Source organism: Serinus canaria, chromosome 20 (genome assembly GCF_022539315.1).
Source record: "Serinus canaria isolate serCan28SL12 chromosome 20, serCan2020, whole genome shotgun sequence".
Taxonomy (NCBI): Eukaryota; Metazoa; Chordata; class Aves; order Passeriformes; family Fringillidae; genus Serinus; species Serinus canaria.
Genome location: NC_066333.1, coordinates 10,407,034 through 10,420,592, shown reverse-complemented (window position 1 = coordinate 10,420,592; position 13,559 = coordinate 10,407,034). Strand labels below are relative to the sequence as shown.

Here is a 13,559-nt window from a genome sequence, read left to right as displayed (position 1 = left end):
TTATGAAATCTGTGGTCTTAATTTCCTTTTCAGAAGTATCCAGTCCCAAGAGCAAGGAAGTGAATTATAGGACTGTGAGAAAAAAAATGCAAATCCCAAGACTGATGGGTTTTCCCCAAAAAAATAAATTTAAAAAAAGTCATGTTGATGTAAAGGAAAAAATGTGGAAATCATGGTCTGACACCAATGTAGGAGAGAGTTACAACTGAACACTGTAACAGCCTACACTCTGCCTCCTTTTAACCAGCAGTTACAAATAGCATAGTATGTTATATATAATAAAATAGCAATGTATCATATATAAAATAATATTATATTACCCACTTTATATTGTATTGTATTGTATTGTATTCTAGTGTCAAAATTCAGGGCTTGGACTGCAGCCTTGTGGAGGATGTGGTCAGTGTCAGGTTGTGTGCAGCTGGGGCTGCATGGTTTCTGGAGTCACTCGTGACTCCAGTGCAGCATCAAACCTGGGTGTTCAGCACAGCTCAGTGGGGATGTTCAGGATGTCTTGTCCTAAGCAGTCATGCTTTCCCCCTTCTTTAAATTAGCCCTGGAAGTTGAGAGGTTGCAGGAACTCAGCCAAGCTGAACCTGGTGGATTTATGCACCCAGAACCATTTGCTCAGAGGCTGGATGTGCCTTTGCCCACCCTGACTTTTGACTGGTGGGATTTCTCTGGGGTAGGGGGCTCTCAGTGAGCTTCAGGCTGCTGGAGGGGAGTGAGCTCCTAATCTGGCAAGGGCCATGTGTGTGCTGCAGTCAGTGCATCTGCTCCTTGGCTCTCCGGAGGTATTTATTCCATTTCTAACAATCAGGAGGTCTTGTTTCCGTCCTGGGTGACAGCAGCCTCTTCAGCTCTCTCTGTCATCTCTCCAGCCCTGCTCGCTCTCTTTATTCTCATTAGGTTGGCTCTTGCCCTGTCTGAAGCTGAAAATCCAATGTCTCTGCTAATTAGGAAGTGGCATCCGTTATGAATTAGGTTAGCTGCTTGAAAGGTCAAAATTTGCCAATGATTACAGAAATTATGGTGAAGGAGAATGACAGCAGCTATCAGTTACAACGGAAAGAATATCATTCGGAAGGAAAGCGCTGCTCCTATTTCAATTTTTTTATCCAGAGCATGTGGGATGCAGTTTAATTTAAGTATATTTGCAATTTATTACACCTGCAGTACTTGCACTCACTTCTGTCATCTTGATGTCTTGTCCATTTTCCTGTTCACCTCTGTGACTCCACTCAGCACCATTGCTGGGTCAGCTACCCAATTTCATTTGAAACCTTAACAATGAGTGTGTGAAATTGTTTCACATCACCCATTGAATACATTTAATTTTTTCACTTGAGGATGCTGGTTTGTTAGATGAAATGCTTTAGTCTTTAACACTACAGGAAGTTCAGTTGTACTCTGAGGACTTTTTCAGGATCCCACCATACTTGTCATTGGCACTTGGTTTTGATGCCTTTGCTTTTTCTTGTGTGTGTTTCTGTCCCTGAGACCTCCTTGCAATGAGTGAAATCACCTAAAGGGTGAAGTGTTCCTGTTATGAGCAGTGGCATGAGATTCCCATCCTCTGTGGGGAAGGAAATGGTTATCAGGAAACTGTTCTGAGTGGAAAATTTTAGTTTTAGGAAATGCTGTAAATTTTACACTGTTCTTCAGTATTTCATCTTCCCACAACTCTTGCTGTCTTCTCTATCTAGCATCAGATGCAAAGGATTCACTAAGTGAGCTTTCCAATTTGGGGGGAAAAAATGAGGAGTGAGGGGAAGTTTCCATTAGTACAAAGCCATTATTAACGTGGGCTAATGAAGATCTAATGTAACATGGCTAGCACCACATGTCTGCACATAATGATTCCAGCCTTTTCTATGGGGGAATGATTAAATTAAGTATCTTGTAGGTCAAAATTAGACTGAGAAGGTTAACCAACCTTTAATGATTCTGCAGCCATTTACCAGCCATTTAAAAACATAAACTGTAAGATAAAGCTGGATAGAGAAACAGCATTATCAGTGAAAAGTGGGTGAATTTTTAGTGTTTTCTGTTTATATCATAGGAGAAGACTGAGAGGATTATGTGGTTTTGCAGTGACATGTGGGATAAAGGGCAAAGTGAAAGGAGTTTTGATTTTTGTATTTTGTTGGCTTCCTGGTAAGTGCCCATTAGCTCTTTATTTTAACATGCATTAAATCTAACTAATGGACATCAAACCAGCTTAGAAAAATGGCAATTATAAAGCAATTGTAACAAAGACTTCAGGAGCACAACTGTGCCAAAATGTTGTTTGTGTACTTTAAAGTTCCATCTTTATGGAGAAATGAAGTTGCATAGATGGGAGAGCAGAGATTGCAGTCAGTGTGAGGGGAGTAAGCAGCCCTCAGCATGCTTTGGGATTGTCTGAGCTACAAAGAGCTGGGCTGATTCTCAGATTCCAGAGTGATGGGAGGGGGACATTTGTTTATGACTGTGCTTATCTGCTTACACATGCTCAGGGCAGCTATCTCTCTTGTTCTGCTTTTCTTTTTCCGTGGTGTGTACAGATGGAATGAGATATGGTGAATCTAGCAAAATCTCTTTGCAGTCTTTTGCAAGGAGATGCAATTCATTTTAAATTTGACAAACAAAACTGAATGTACAGGTATAAATTATCTCCCTCTGCTTCCATTCCCCCAGGTTCTGTAAAGCATTTCTTTGCCTGTCCTGTAGAAACTTTAATTAATCCAATGGGAATATTTTCCATAAGGGTTGCTTTCAATCTTTTCTCTCATGTGTCTTATCCATGGTTAGAAACAAAACCATCTCATTTGACAAAATAGCATCTGGGAGGTTGCAGTCTCTGGGAAATCAAAGGGAATGCATTGGGCAGTTACACATTCTGGAGGTCTTGCCTTTTATTGATAGATCTCCTTCACCATGCCATCCATTAATTTTAACTCAGGTGATATATGAACTCTGCACATTAGTTAATGAAGGCTAATGCACAGTAATCTTGTCATCACTAGCTGTGCATGGTAATTCAATCTGCTGCTCAGAAGAGCTGTTCAACATGCAGCAAATTTGATTTAATATTGACATGATGTACTAGGTTTGGTATTTTATTTAGCATACCATGTGCCTTATTTGATGAGAAATGGTTTTCTTTCCATAGGTTACATGCCTGAGTTAGGCCAGGTGTGCAGTTTAATGCAGTTATATCAGATATGTATCTGTTATATCTGCACTGGGTATTCATCCTGTGATACACTGCACAGACTGGGGCAAATTTCTGAGTTTGGGCACTTTATGCATTCCTTTAATGTTGTCAGTGTGCTTGAGAGCAAGCCCTGCAGAGCAGAAAAATAAAGGTGATGCTTTTCTCAGGCACTGAAAGCAGAAAGTCCCTCTTGCCCTGGTTACACTGGTTTAACCTGCTCTTGGAGCTTCATCACCACCAGCAGGATCTGATGCAAAACTGACAGAGTACAGGCTGGGGGACCTGAGTGTGACTTGGAGGAGTTTTCTCAGTGTTTCTGGTCTGTAGTAATTGCTCCTAGCCTCTGTTTGGGTAGGATATAGGGCTATAAATATGGTGGGGTTAATACTTTGATTTCCACAAAAGACACACATCCTGTGGGCCAGATTAGGCAGTCAGTACTTTGTCACTTAAAACCAAACAACACCAGCTTCAGTCCTCGAGTGTGTTAGAGCTGTGCTCTCTGCCACTGTATTTTTGCCTAATTTGTGCACTATTAGGGGCTGGATACAAGGATATATTGCCTTTATTTTAATATAAAGTACATGAAGATGTATCTCCATGTAAAGGACATAGAAGCATGACATTATTTACTTCATTGCAGGTAAATCATCACCAACCATCTGAGTACAGAGCAAGAGTTTATACAGCACCCAGAGGATGTCAGGCACTTTATCTGTGTATATCCACATGGCTCTGTGGAATACTCTTGTGCACAGATGAATGTTTGTGTCATTCACTGCAGCACGCAGGTATCTGGAGGATGAATCGTGCTTAAAGACAGGCTAAATGCAAAGCAAACCAAGTGGAACATGGCAGGGGGAGTAGGTTACACCAGCTGATCCCTCAGGAGCCATCCCTAGGGATGTTGCCCTCAGCATGGAGAGCAGGAGATGCTGTCAGTCAGCACTGCCAGGTGGGAAAAGTGTGTACACAGGAATGGGAGAGGAGATAGCAGCCACTGTCCAGACTGGGGAGAGGGAGAAGCAATTTGCAGCCAGTTTACAGCAGACTGTGGTCAGACAGACAGACAGACAGCCCCAGGGAGAGCCAGGAAGTGGCTGCTGCAGCTCCGGGTGTGCTGCAGCCACACAGGGCCCTTTGCAGAGGGTGTTTTATTAAGTTACAAGATAGTAATTAATGGCAAGTTCCTCTCTTTATTTTCTCTGTGGTTGGGTTTCATAATGGAAATTAAAGATAGGAGATAGGGAGCAGATTGCCTCTTGAAATACAGCTCCCTGGTGCTCAGTTCATGACTTCAGAGATATTTGTCCAGCGCCATCTCCCTTTATGGAGATGCAGGTCAAATGCTGCTGAAATAGTCCTTTTTCTCAAGTGCAGATGTGCTTAGGCCAGTCCTACACCACAGGAAAGGAGCAAGAGGGTCAGAGAAAGAGTGAAGGAGACCTTCTGTGCTCTCCATCCACAGTGCAGCTGCTGTCCCCCACCCCCTCCCACCACAGCTGCAGCCTGTCAGGTCCCCCTGCCAAGTTGGGAACCCACCCTTTCACTCATGTGCTGGGTAATTCTGGAATCTACAGAACACTCTGAGACATCCCACATGAGGAGGGACCACCGCTGTGGGGTGTCCTTGTCTGAACCTGGAAGTCCAAATGACTTTCAGAGCTGTTTTTTGGAGCTAGAAGTGCATCATGAAATACCACCTGTTTTTTGGAATACATCCTAAGACTGCACATGTCCTAAAATAGATTCTGTTTTCCTCTTCCGCTTCTGTTTTCATTAGCCCCAGGTTTTGACATTCTGTTCAGAGATATTTTCAGTATTGAATGCATTAAGATAACATAAATTCCAAATCAAACATCTCATTCAGCATATTTCCTATTTAAATTTCTCCTGTACATTTTCCCTGTAGTTATCTAAGGGTTGGTTTCATTATTTGTATCAGCTGTCTCGTGATAACTGGTTTTGCAAAAGAGCAAAAAAACGAATGCTTGTAGAGAAAATAGAGAAAATTTGTTGCTTGCACAGCCTTGTTTCAATTCAGTGTTCCTTCCGTCTTCTGAAGTTTATTGATCGGGAGAATGTTAAAGTTGTTGAATAGTTTGTTTTCATTTCACAAATGTGAATCAGGATTATTGCAGAAAAACAGGAATGTATTCATCATTAAGATTTGCTTTACACATTCATTTATTTTTTAATCTATAATTCTTATTGAACTAAGAAAACTCACAGGAATATGTGTAGCACCCCCGAGAACAAAAAGAGCCTGATTGAGGCAGATGGAAGATCAGCAAAGCACTTCACACAAGTGCAAAAATACCAACTTATTCTAAACTTCTGCTAATACTGAGAAACACTGGGTTCCCAGAGTTGGGAAAGGTGCTGGGGGGATTTCCTACGTGCTGAGTGGCTTAAAGGCACTTGGCTAAGGTACCAAATGCTGCAGCCATTTAGAGCATGTGGTGTTTTTCAAGTCCTTTGCAAACAGATACAAGCTCTGCAGCTCTCTGGTCTTCCTGAACTGGGAGTGTGGTAGCTCCCAGTGTGACCAGGCTGGGGACCTGGGTGTGCCAGAGGAGACACAGCACGATGCTGATGCAGCCACATGTCCTCAGGTTTGCCCATGGCTCACATCTAACCCAGAGAGCAGAACAAACTCAGCTCCCGTTGTAAAGCCACCTGAGGCCCCATCTCCAGTCAGCTCAGGTTCTTGCTGGGACCACTTTGCATCTCTCCAGTATGGCAGGCTCAGGAGTTGGTCTGTTGCTCAGACTTCCCAAATGCACAGTGTTCAAGTGGCACCTTCCCTCTTTTCATGGATGCTGTTGGGTTTGGTGATCACAAACGAGGTTATGTCTGGTTTTGCTGTCTCTCTTTGCCTCCCACTCCTCTTCTCAGGTCTCATGTCATTGTACTCATCCACTGTGGCAGATTGCCTTGTGTGAGCAGTGTGTGCCTGCCCTTCTACTCATTCCCTCCCACCAATACAAGTGTAAAGCTGGGCCCTACAAGCTCCAGGGGGGTCACAGGACCGTGCAGCTGCAGGAGTCCATCCAATCAAGTAACATCTTTCACGCTCGTAATGATGATTTCCCACTTCAGCAGAACACCCTGCTGCCAAACTCCAGTGCTAATGAGCCTGTCAGTGCATCAGTGCACTCCGACAGTATCGAGAATGTAGGGATTGTTTTTTGCAAGGCAAATGAAGACACTGATGATTAGCAAGAAACAAACCAACAATTCAATACATCACTGGCCACACATACCAAATCATTGATTTTCTGTCCTGCTGGGCAGCAGCTGTTGTATTTGCTCTGCAGAAATGGATTTTTTAATCCTGGAGGGACAAGAAAGGTGGATGTTTCTCCAAGAACTGGAAGCAGCAGGCAGTTGCTTCCTGCTCAGGGCATGGACATGTTGATGGTGTCCTTCTGAAGCTGCTGAGAAGTCTGATGGGCTTTCCACTGTTAAATTCTGCTTCTGAATGCATGTGAATGCAGTGATTGGATGGGAAAAAAAATCTCCTGTGAGAATCTGTGAAATTGCAGGACTAAAAATGCTGCCCTAAAACTTACAATCACTGAAAGAATTAGAAGTTAATCATAGATACCCTCACATGACTTCTCTCTGTCTCCCAGTTACGTGTAATCAGCATCCTTCCAGATCATCCATCTCAGCAGTGTTGCTATTTCCATAATCCTCGCCTCGCCTGGCTGGATTGAAGTGAGATGTCTATTCCACAGCCTTTCTGAACAAAATGCATGACCTCAGGTCAATGGGACCAGAGTCTGCTCTGCAGTGAGGTGGCCCTGAGGTGGCCCTGATAACTCCTCTTGCCTTGTTCCCAGGTGTTAGGAAGGATGAAGGTTTGACAAGAAAGTCTCAGATATGTATGTTTAGCAGAAAGATTTTTAAATGTAGAGTCTGATGAAGGAATAGAGATAGAATCAAGTTTTGATATAGAAGAAAAGAATTGCTGAGCCAGTCTTACTGAATAACTAAGAAGGCAAAGGGTATGTTAGTTAGAAAGAGTTTTTATGACTTAGAGCAAAAGATAAACCCACCTCAAACAAGAAGTTGTTTTTACCAAGCAGAAAGATAGCACAGACAAACAATTCAGCAAAGTTACAAGTAGAAAAAAGTCTCAGAATTTTCCACAGCAAGAAAACTGAAAAACAACTTCTAGCTTAAACTGTAACGTAGTAACTTTTAGTGACTGGAGAATAGTAACATGAATATGGTAATTATAGTAGTTATGATAAGCTATAAATTAAAGTGTAGATTAGTTCTTCTCTATTAAGATGCTCAGCAAAGAAAAGTAATGTAACCAAAAAGAGTCTCTGGGCCTGCCTGCAGCTGGAGCTGACAGCACAGGCTCTGTCACCCATGACCCTAGACTGCTATAACATCTTAGATGTAATAAACTGCATTTTAGAGAGTTTAAGTCCCACATCTCTCATTTAAACTCTTGCACCCAGGGACCTACGTGATGACGGTGACGGCGAACGACGCGGACGACGGCACCACGGCCAACGGGATGGTGAGGTACAGGATCGTCACCCAGACCCCCCAGAGCCCCTCCCAGAACATGTTCACCATCAACAGCGAGACAGGGGACATCGTCACCGTGGCTGCTGGCCTCGACAGGGAGGTGAGTTTGACACTGTCTCACCAGGTGTGTGTTGAGGGTTGCTGATGTGAAAAGCACAGACCCTGTCTGTTGGGGAAGATGAAACAGGAAAGCCTTATAAATATGATTGCCTGGCAAAAGATTTTGAGAATATGGAAGCTATATTTAAATGAAAGCAAGTTGAAGATACCTTAGTTACTGAACAACTGGAAAACAATGGAGTGGCCAGCTGAAGGTAATCCCCTTTTGATGAAACAAGACCCTCTGCTTGCGGACAGGTCCAAGGGTCAGAGCAGACCCTGCTGGCTTGGCAGAGGGGCCCAAAGAGGAGTTTTTAGGGTTTAAAATGTAACACAACATGGTGATGTAATGATTCTTATAGGCTGTATGTAAATGCTGTAGGATTTGTATATTGTACTAGATTGGTTAGTGAGAATTAGAATATTCAGCACAGAAGCAGATGTGTTGTATTGTAAGGGGAACTTCGCTCTTATCCTCTCATCCTCTCTCTCATCCTCTTTACCACTCTCATCTCTCAGGCCTGCTCTGAGCTGTGGCTGGCAGCTCCCAGTAGGGCCCCTGCACCCAGGCCCTTTGCAATAAACCCTAAGTTCCACGACCTGGCTTCAGAGCTCTCTGGTCTCTGTCTGTCCTGACCGTCCTACCCCCGACACTCCTACACCTGTCTTTAATGCCAAGGCTCTAAAAGCTGGAGCTGAGGTGTGGAGATCACAGTCTTTGCTTCTGCAGCAACTCTGGGGCATCGTGGCTTTGATGTGATATTTTTGTCTTAATCCATATCAGTCAATGAAACCTTGAGAGTATCTTCAAACTACAGGAGCTGATATTTTCCTTTCCTAAGTTTGTAAAACTCAAAGATGTAGAAAAATACTCCAGGAGGCATAGGGGGATGAATAAATGGTCATTTGTCCCCTCTTCTGTTGGGGGGGAGATAAAGTGCCACACATCTATAGCCCTTTCTAGAGCTGTCTTTCTTAGTTCTTTGCGTGTGACCCCTGGAAAAGGAACACAGCCTGCACTCAGCACTCTTCATGTCCTTGTGTCATTTCCAAACTATGTCTTCCAAACTGTCTTCCAGTGATTTGGGGTTTGTGTGATGTTCTGCCTTTAGTGCTTCTTCTTTCTGGCATTTTACAATGTGCAGCTTTTCCAAGTGCAGCAGAAATTTCACTTTTACTGACAAAATAATACTCTGCCAGTGTAAACTATTTAATGGGATTCTCAGAGCTCTGCCTCCTCTGGTTGTGGGTGAAGCTCAAGGACAAAGAATTTATACTTCACACATTGAACAAAAATCAGTGCAGTGTCAGTGGTGGGATGGAGTGAGCGGGGAAGGAGGGGATGGGGTCAGTGGGTGTAAAGGGAGAGAACCCCAGAACTTCAGTTCTGTTTTTATTCCCCATTGGACTGTGCAGGTGATGGAATTCAGCTCAGTGCAACTGGGAGAGCTCTGTGGAAGAAGTGATGGGAGCAATGGGCCACTGAGAGTATGGAAGGAAGGACTTGCTTAGTCTGAGGCTCAGATGTTTATTGTCAGGCAGTCCCCAGAGCCAGCACATCCAGTGGGAGTGTTCAATTTGGGAGAGCCCAGTGTGCTGTGTTTCTGGGAGAAGGCACCATAAACTGGTTTTGTTCTTTTTTCTCTCCTTTCCTCCCCTGTGGCAATGGCAGGGCAAGCAGAAGTCCCCACATGTGGGCTGGGACCTAAACTTTGAGAGGTGAAGCCTCCAGAACCTTGGAGATTTTTCCTGTGCCCTTCAGACCAGCAGCACACTTCAGGCCCCACAGCTGATGCTGTGCCAGGCTCCAGTCAGGGATTGTGCCTGTTTCATTCCCATCTCTGGGGCTGCCTTTTTGCTTCAGAGAGCTCGGGGAGGAATCCCAAAGGCAGCTGCTGAGAGCAGATAAAAGCCCCAGCAGCAGCACAGCAGCATGTGTGGAGCCCAGGGGCATCCCAGGACACTTGGGATGGGATGGGAGGGGATGGGATGGGATGGATGGGGATGGGGATGGGGATGGGGATGGGATGGGATGGGGATGGATGGGGATGGGGATGGGGATGGGGATGGGGCTGGGATGGGATGGCTGGGATGGGATGGGATGGTCTGGGGATGGGATGGGGATGGGATGGGCTGGGATGGGATGTGGATGGGCTGGGGCTGGGCTGGGTGCTGGGCTGTGGCTGGGATGGTGCTGGGTGCGGTGGGATGGGCTGGGTGGGGACTGGGCTGGGCTGGGATGGGATGGGATGGGGATTGGGATGGGATGGGGATGGGGATGGGGATGGGATGGGATGGGATGGGGATGGGAATGCTGGCTGGGAGCAGCACAGAGCTCACCTTCAGCACTGTTTCAGGGTGAGCTGGCCCAGGGGGGACACACTGTGTGGAACAGCTTTCCAAGGAGAAGGTCAGGAGAGCAGAGAGCTTTTCCAGGTGTGAGGACAGGAAGCAGAGCTGGGGGAGCAGGAGGAGCTCCAGCACCTGCTCCTTCCCACCTGACGTGGCAGACTCTGCAAGCACAACCTAGGGCAGATTTGACCTTTCCCTGCTCCTTTTATTCCAAGAGCTGGGAGGTTGGCTGAATCTTAAGCAGGTAGGTGATCCCAGGCAGTGCTGGAGCCTGCGGCAGGCTTGCAGTGGAAGAGGAGAAACAAGTGCTGGAGAGATTGCTGGCAGCCCCCAGGGGGATGGTAGCAGAGTACTCAGAGAAGAAATTGGAGTTCTGGCAGGAAAATGCTGATTTTATGGAAATGAAAGAACTGTTATTGCCCCCCTGCCATCAGTGGGGGCCAGCATTTCAGAGCTGGGCTTTATGGGCAGAGAAAGGTCGTCGGTTTGTATTAATTTCAGAAACTCAGATTGGGATAACTTGGTGGGAGAGAGGTTTTAATCTCAGCAAATCAGCTCAGAAAAGAGGCAGGTGATAATTAGGGGGAAAAGATAAGGCAGAATCTTTTTTATTGCTTCTCTCATTGCATCTGAAGTATTTTAAAAACTTGCAGGGGAACCATGTGCTTCGTCTAAGTTCCCTTGTGCACAGGGTCCAGGAAATCACAGCTGGCACATTGTCTGTGGAAATCTGGTGTTGAGTGTCCCAGGCTGAGTACAAGGGTGGGCAAGGGACACTTGGATCAAGGCAGAACAACCAGCTCTGGGCACAATCCTGGGGCTGCCCTGAAGCTACGGGGCATGCTTATTCCCAGCTCTCTCTCCTGCTTTCAGGATTGCATCTGGAATTGGCAAAACTTTCTGGTTTATTAACATAAAGTTATATTGCATCTGACTTGAAAATTATGTTTAAACACCCCCATTACTGTACCACAGACTGGTTTTTTGTTTTTGTTTGTTTTTCCTGAGAACTTGAGGAAGCTATTAGAGGAGTGAATTTGGGGTTGCTGCTGACATTTCCTTGTCGTTAGGAAAAGGAGACGAAGAGCAATATTTGGAATGCAGATTTGTGTAAATTAAAATGTTAACAAATCTGACCTATTCAGCTGAAACTCCTATAACCAAGATAAATTCCCTGGATACCAGTTATTTCTCCAAATGCTTATTGACACATTTATCAGTGCCTGAGACATGATTAAGTTAAGCTGTGGTGATACAGAATGAGGTTTTCAGTCTCCATTGGACCCTTCTCCCTTGCTTCTGCAGTGCAAAGCAGGCATAAAAATAACTTCTGGAGCTATTCCATATCTGAGAGACAGGTCCATGTTCCAGATCCAGCATTTGTCTTTCAAAAGGGAGAAAAGTCACTTCAGAACTGGTGTTCCTAGCTCAGCATTTCTGTTGCATGCTCATTGAATGAGATTTCCTGATGTTCTCAGCATCTCCACTTAAATATAGGTTCTTTGCTGGTTTCCTAAATTACCTTCAATCCATTAAAGAATGAACTGGATGAAGTTTTAGCTTATTTTGTGTCAGGACAAGTGTTTTGTTTGATCTGTGAGAAACCTATTTTAAGACCAAGTCATGTATTTTTGCTGCTGTTTCTAAACCCCCATTTCCACAAACCATGGAGGAAATTAAAAACTCAGCCTCTCAAATTGTGCTGGTCTTTCCTAAATGTGCCTGACACTGAAGATAGCACAATCAAAAGCCAAAGTATTAAAATATTGATGGCTTTAAAGTTATCTTACCTGGTTCTTATTAATCTGGATGTAAATATGGTGACAATGCTCTGTGTCCACTCACTCATTATGACTGCACTTAATTGAATGGATCTCCAAGGAAGATAAAGTTAATTGGACTGCACTTCATAAAAATTATTAAAGGAAGACAGTTTAGCAACAGCCTGATGTAAGCCTGGATGCCTGAGGGTGAGAAATGCCAAGGGTGGAACAAAGGAACACCCATCCCTTGAACTAAGGGGGGAAATTATGGGATTTAGGGTCGTGAGAGGTTCAGAAGTACATTCAGACAGCCAGGTTTTTGATGAGAAGGTTAAAAGCAGATACTGGCTGCAGGAAAACATCGAAGTAGCATAGGAAATCTGCAGCTGATTTAATGAAATTAGGAGGGGAAAATGGTGTGATGGTGGGAGCAGAAAATGTGTGGATTATAGGGAAGGCTGTGAATGCATGAGATGAGCAGGTTGTGGCAAAGTTCAGGGGTAGGAAGGAAGCTGATTTCATTTATGGCAGGCTGCTGCAGGGGTGGGTGGTACTACACAAGATGCTGCCAGACTGACAGTTTCATTTAGCAGCACGTCTGAATTCCACATTTCCTTAATCTGGGGATCTTTTTTCCTACTGGGAAGAAAATTTCAAGAGGTAAGAAAGGGTCAGATGAGTCTCAGACACAAGCAGAACATTCACATTTTTGTTTTCCATCCTGAAAAGTAACATTTCTCTGTAAAACCTTTCAAAAGTGACCAGCTCTGTTCCACATGTTCCTTTGTTCCTTCCCCTCAGCCCAGTGTCCCAGCTGGGATCAAGCCCAGACTGTCAGTCTGATGGTGCTCCTGGTGCAGTAACTCAACCCCATGACCAATTTTGATTTCTCTGGTGGCACAAAATCTGTCTCAGTAGCACAGTAAACCTGCAGTGGGGCTCTAGTGTAGGCAATAACATCCTCTGAAGAGCTTCTCCTAAATATTTTATGAACACGGACTTTGAGCAAGCAGGAGGGGAAAAAAAAGAAGGAAAGAGAGAAAAGGAGGTGATTGATCCCAGGCTCTGCTGGCAGGCCAATAAATGTTGAGACATCTCAAATGTCATCCAGGTTTATTTGAGATAATAAGTATTTCAGCACTGTGGTGCTTGTAGTATAATGTTGCTAACTTTTTGAGATGTCCCTTAGAAAGGAGTCCCTTCCCAGCACATTCATCTGGTGCTGGAGAAATGAAGGCAGTCAGGAGCACTGAGTTGCCTCTTCCAAATTTCTGTATGTTTGTGTTTCTTTTAAAAGTGATTGGGTCTCTGCTGCTGCAAATGCTTTTAAAAATACATGAAATCCGATTCTATGATTACTGCACTTGGCTTTCTGAAAATGTGATGTTGCTGGTCCTTCTCAAGTGAGTGAAAGATAAAAGGGAGAGCCTGCCAACAACTGAGTTAGAGGTTTATTTTATTTATGAATGAAATGGCAGAATTTTTGTGGGGAAGAGGAGAAGTTCTTCTTATTAGCAGAGACAGTTGATTTCTTTTCCAAAACTCTGGGTTCGGTGCAGCTACACATTTCTGATAGTGCAGAATTTGAAATGTTG

General features: G+C 44.4%; 1 protein-coding gene across 1 annotated transcript in view; it reads left to right on the top strand.

Annotated features, from left to right (window-relative positions):
* The window catches only part of CDH4 (cadherin 4), a 410,770-nt gene that overhangs the window by 331,076 nt on the left and 66,135 nt on the right, over window positions 1–13,559 (top strand). The window contains exon 7 of the mRNA XM_050982105.1: window positions 7,678–7,850. Within this exon, the coding sequence (XP_050838062.1) occupies window positions 7,678–7,850 (173 nt within the window). The remainder of the gene's footprint in view (window positions 1–7,677; window positions 7,851–13,559) is intronic.